The 4726-nt window shown below is 37.2% G+C and overlaps 1 protein-coding gene across 1 annotated transcript; it reads left to right on the forward strand.

Annotated features, from left to right (window-relative positions):
* The first annotated feature begins 1131 nt into the window (after nucleotides 1-1131).
* Nucleotides 1132-3575, forward strand: LOC105040140 (acid phosphatase 1). The gene is made up of 3 exons (XM_010916543.4): nucleotides 1132-1590; nucleotides 1912-2121; nucleotides 2992-3575. The coding sequence occupies exons 1-3, from the start codon at nucleotides 1211-1213 to the stop codon at nucleotides 3167-3169; spliced, it is 768 nt and encodes a 255-aa protein (XP_010914845.1). The 5' UTR covers nucleotides 1132-1210; the 3' UTR covers nucleotides 3170-3575.
* The last annotated feature ends 1151 nt before the right edge of the window (nucleotides 3576-4726 follow it).

Consider the following 4726-nt stretch of genomic DNA (forward strand, 5'->3'; position numbering starts at 1 on the left):
ACACATTTTTCAGCAGGCCGTTCCCTTACGCGAGTTTCCGAAATAACCAAAACGAGCCAACGGCTACTCTGCGGCCTGCACTGCTTGAACCTTCCATTGGCCTTCCATCCGTAGCTTGCATGGTGAACGTGACAGGAATAAGATATATAATTCTAGTATTGCAGGAAGTCGCTTGGAGCTTGACCCGACTCGTGCGCCGAGTTCCTTTCTACTTTTCTTTTTGTTTTTTTCAAATTAAGAACAAAAATCCTCCACCACGTAGTTTAATTATCTAATTGGGTTAGTCGCAGGATTTGAATTTGGTGTTTATCTTTAAATACTAAATTTGTCTTTGCAGTCGTTCCGTAAATCCAAATTCTCAATTGCTGTTGCAAGCATCTTAATTAAAATCTTGGCGCTCAACTATATATATTTTTATTTATACATGCATGGTTCTATTTTTCCTGTACTTGAAGCATGAACATGGACATGATTGTCTGAAATCAGAAAAAAAAAAAATTAAATTTGTTTTTTTGTATAGCTCCACTATTAGGCATTAAAATGGTAAATTATGAATTTTATGAATATTTTAAAGCAGTTGCTACATGTAATCACATTCAGCTGCAAACATCATATAGTATGAATAAAATGACTGCAAACATCCAATCAATAATCTTATTGAAACATGGCGAACATGATAAAGAAAATATTATTATTCCAAATCTCAAATCTAAGCAATAATATTTTAGATAAGGCCCGATCATGTAAGAAAAAGCTAACATCATATAACATATACGTGCGTACATACATATAAAGAATGGTCTGGTCCTCATGAAACAAATTCTTCTTCTTTTTTTCTAAGAAAAAGGTAACAAAACAAATTCTTCTTCATTTTTAGTTATAACACTCATTTTAGAGATCCATTTTTATGGAAAAGCTGAATTAATTGAAAAACATTTTTTGAGACGAATGCTCCATGGAAGACGCATGAATAGCACCAGCTACACTTCACCAACGCATGACACGTTCCACTCTCCTCTCTCCAACCAATGACCACCATTTACACCAAATTCACCAAAGATACCAGGCCTTCCCTGACTTATAAAAGCGTCCTCGGAACTCTAAAGCTCTCCATTCCCTCAGTCTCTTAACAAAACTTCATCAGCTAGCTTTCAATCCGAGCTAAGCCAACCCCATCAATATATCTACGATCATTCAGCCTACCACCCAAATGCTACAATTCCATCGTCTTCTCCTCTGTTTTCTCGTGGCCGCCGTTGCCACATCCCAAACCCACCTCGAGATGGTGGCGGAGGACCCGAGCGGCGGCTTGGCAGACGATCCAAAGGTCCAATACTGCGAGAGCTGGCGGCTGGCGGTGGAGACCAACAACGCCGGCGAGTGGAAGAAGGTGCCATCTCGGTGCGTCGACGTGGTGGCGGACTACATCAAAGGCCCGCAGTACCTGACAGATTCCAAGATGGTCGCCCGCCTATCCCACGCCTATGCCAAGACTGTCCAGCTCGCCGGCGATGGCAAGGACGTCTGGATCTTCGACGTCGACGAGACTTTGATCTCTAATTTCCTGCACTACACTCTCCATGGATATGAGTAAGAATATTACTATAATCACTACTATTATAAAATTTCAAAAGTTTCTTCTCACGAAAAGAATCATGTCATACATCACGATATGGTTTAGTTTATCACATCACCGGATGCATGGGGTGATGAATCTTGGTCTACGTGTTGCATGCTATCATGCCATGGCTGGTAGATGGATTAAAGAGCGATATACTCAGTGGATATAAGTTTTAGAAGTTTAGCGAGCATATTTTTTAGGAAAAAAAAAAGGATGAAATCTCCCATTGTAATTGTGTATGGAGGACTTCTTTATGCAAATTTTTTCATGTTTATATCTCTGTCTCATAGGTCAAGAATGTGTAATGAAACGGCGTATGATCAATGGGTGTATACGGGGAAGGCGACGGCATTGCCGTGGAGCTTGTGGCTCTACAGAAAGCTCCAAAGTCTTGGATTTCAGTTGGTTCTCTTGACGGGTCGAAAGGAGCATCATCGCAACTCCACCGAGCAGAATTTGATGGCTGTTGGCTATCGTTCATGGAAAAAACTTATCTTGAGGTAATATACATTGGGCTTGCTATAGCTTGATCATATATATATATTGCTTTCTATTCCTTTGTTCACATATCTCATTGTTGTTTTTATGGCAAGAAAGAAATGAATCGGAAACTGTAATGCATCCCTACCATCATTCTCGCATGATTTTTTTATTCTTTATTATTATTTTTTTAATCTCAACGATTGGTTCTTGAACTATCTAATTGTTATTTGGTAATGTGAGACAATAAGTACTGAGTTTGAAATATTTGATTTTGGCAGCTGCTCTGTTTCCTTCTCCCTCAAAAAGAGTTTGAAGTATTTGATTTGCATTGAAATACAAAAAGCAAAACATGTATAAACATCAATCGTTATTTTTTAATTTATCTTGAGAAAAGGGAGGAGTTTGGCTAATGCAAAGGGGAAAAGATGCAAGCTTGATATATAAGCTTAGAATAAAAGAGCGGATATATATAATAGAAAGAAGCTTGCAATTCTTTGATCCCAAAATAAGATTTCATAAGACCAGAAGGGTATATAGATTGACATTCAAAACATATGTATATATAAAGAATTTCTTGCATCATTTAGAATTTGTCAGGTCATTTTGAAGAATAATAATTGAAAAACATGTTTTATATTTGGAATACTTTCTGGCAATTTGTTATGTTTTTTTCCAACCGGTCCTAAAGATAATTCCACCAGTTCCCAATATGAAGAGATATTACCTTATGATTGAACTCTCTTCATGAGGAAAATGTTCTTTCACTGCTTGTTTGAAACTAAATGTATGTATATTTGATGTAAATATGTGTACAGAGACAATGCTATCTAATTGATGGATCTTCTATCAAAAATATCAGCTAACTGATGGTGTTTCTGGTGAGGCAGGGAATCTTTGGATGCCACCAAGACAGCTATGACGTATAAATCGGAGAAGCGAGCAGAGTTAGAGGCCGAAGGGTACACGATTCACGGGAGCTCTGGAGACCAGTGGAGTGATTTGCTGGGTCCACCAATGGCCAAGCGATCCTTTAAGTTACCAAACCCCATGTACCATATTCCGTAGTCCCTGGCTCACCTTTCCCCTTGGGCGGATAAAGCTTCTTGTACCATGTGAGGCTTATAATTTAAATAAGCATCTAACTTATTATATTACAAGATTTTATGATGGGATCTTATTAAAACAATGTGCAGCATAGGTCATGTACTGTGCCCTCAAGGATCACAATGAGCAACCTTTCTCTCACAAGAGTGCTTAAGGTCTGGGAACCTAAGAAACTACGGACTGCAATCATAATCACAAAAACCAGCCAAATCAAATTGCTGCACAGACACTGGATATTACAAACAAAATGATAACCCATACTAGTTAACCTTCCTGATAAAAATGTAGAGTCGCATTCCTTTGAATATATTTGTTGTTTTCAAGTGATGGAAGTTTTCATCCAATGAGGATGCGGGATTTGTTCTCAAATGGTGCTTTCAACCAATCAACATATATGTACTCATCACAAGAAGCTTGTTGATTGGCTTGCATCCAATGGTGAAAGCTAGATTGGTGGAATTGGAGGTATAGTTTGAGCTGATCAATGCAAGCCTATGTTAATGTTTTTATATTTTTAAAATCCATAGATTTGTACAGGCTTCCAAAATTTTGATGGTAGAGGAAAGAGAGAAAGAAAAGGGCCTTAAGATGGTCATGACTCATGAGACGCACAAAGTCCATCCCAATATAACATGGACACTGATTTCTTTTACCTCATCATCACAACAAGAAAGAGATCCTATGTACCATTTTATCTTCAAGGAACCATAACCAATACAAGAGAGATAAGCTTAACTATTCCCACATTGTCCACTCTAACATATGTAACGAGAATTAAATTAGGCGGCAAATTAGTTAACTAATAGTGCAAAATATGCAGATGTGTTTTATGTTTGGCTCCCTGCTATCATAATCCAGTTATGCATCAAACTGGATAGGTTATGACTGATGTGCGTTTACTTTCTAATAATAATAATTATCATGATGGCATGATAGAAAAATTTGTCAAGATTCAATCCAGTAAAAAATTGGATTCAAGACAGGACTTAACCGTATCCCTTACTTTCGTTCATACTTTTCAACCAAATGGTAACCGGGTGATGTTTTATGGAATGGTCCAAAATCACCATTCTGGCCAATAATTTCTCCACATTTTCTTGGAAAGAAGAACAAAAATATAAAATTTAATGGATGGGTATGTATTTATAAATCATGTTTGAATATTGTAGATGAAACATTGTCGCAGAAAATATAGAAGTTCAATCTTAATTCTGCAATGATTGTCTAGAATGTATCTGGTAAATGTCTCTCTGTTCCAATACAAAGCAACTTCAGACAATGCATGGTAGATGATGCTTTGACTGCTTTCCTTTTGATTACATCCATTCCACGTTCCAAGTAAACGCTATTCCCTCATCAAAGACTTATTTACAGGTTACATTTAACCTGGAAATGACATGATTGAAAAAGTGACAAAATAACAGATATGGTGAAACAAGTGGAAAATGTACCAGGAAAAAAAAAAATCAGATTTACCAAATTAAAGCAGGAACTTATTAACTATGCATTGAAATTGTA

Source organism: Elaeis guineensis, chromosome 2, assembly GCF_000442705.2.
Source record: "Elaeis guineensis isolate ETL-2024a chromosome 2, EG11, whole genome shotgun sequence".
NCBI classification, from domain to species: domain Eukaryota; kingdom Viridiplantae; phylum Streptophyta; class Magnoliopsida; order Arecales; family Arecaceae; genus Elaeis; species Elaeis guineensis.

Bases quoted from the DNA above. Each gene is read 5' to 3' on its own strand.
- LOC105040140 (XM_010916543.4), top strand. From the start codon at position 1,211: ATGCTACAATTCCATCGTCTTCTCCTCTGTTTTCTCGTGGCCGCCGTT. The intron at 1,591-1,911 runs GTAAGAATATTA...TCTGTCTCATAG, and splicing joins TACACTCTCCATGGATATGA to GTCAAGAATGTGTAATGAAA. The intron at 2,122-2,991 runs GTAATATACATT...CTGGTGAGGCAG, and splicing joins TGGAAAAAACTTATCTTGAG to GGAATCTTTGGATGCCACCA.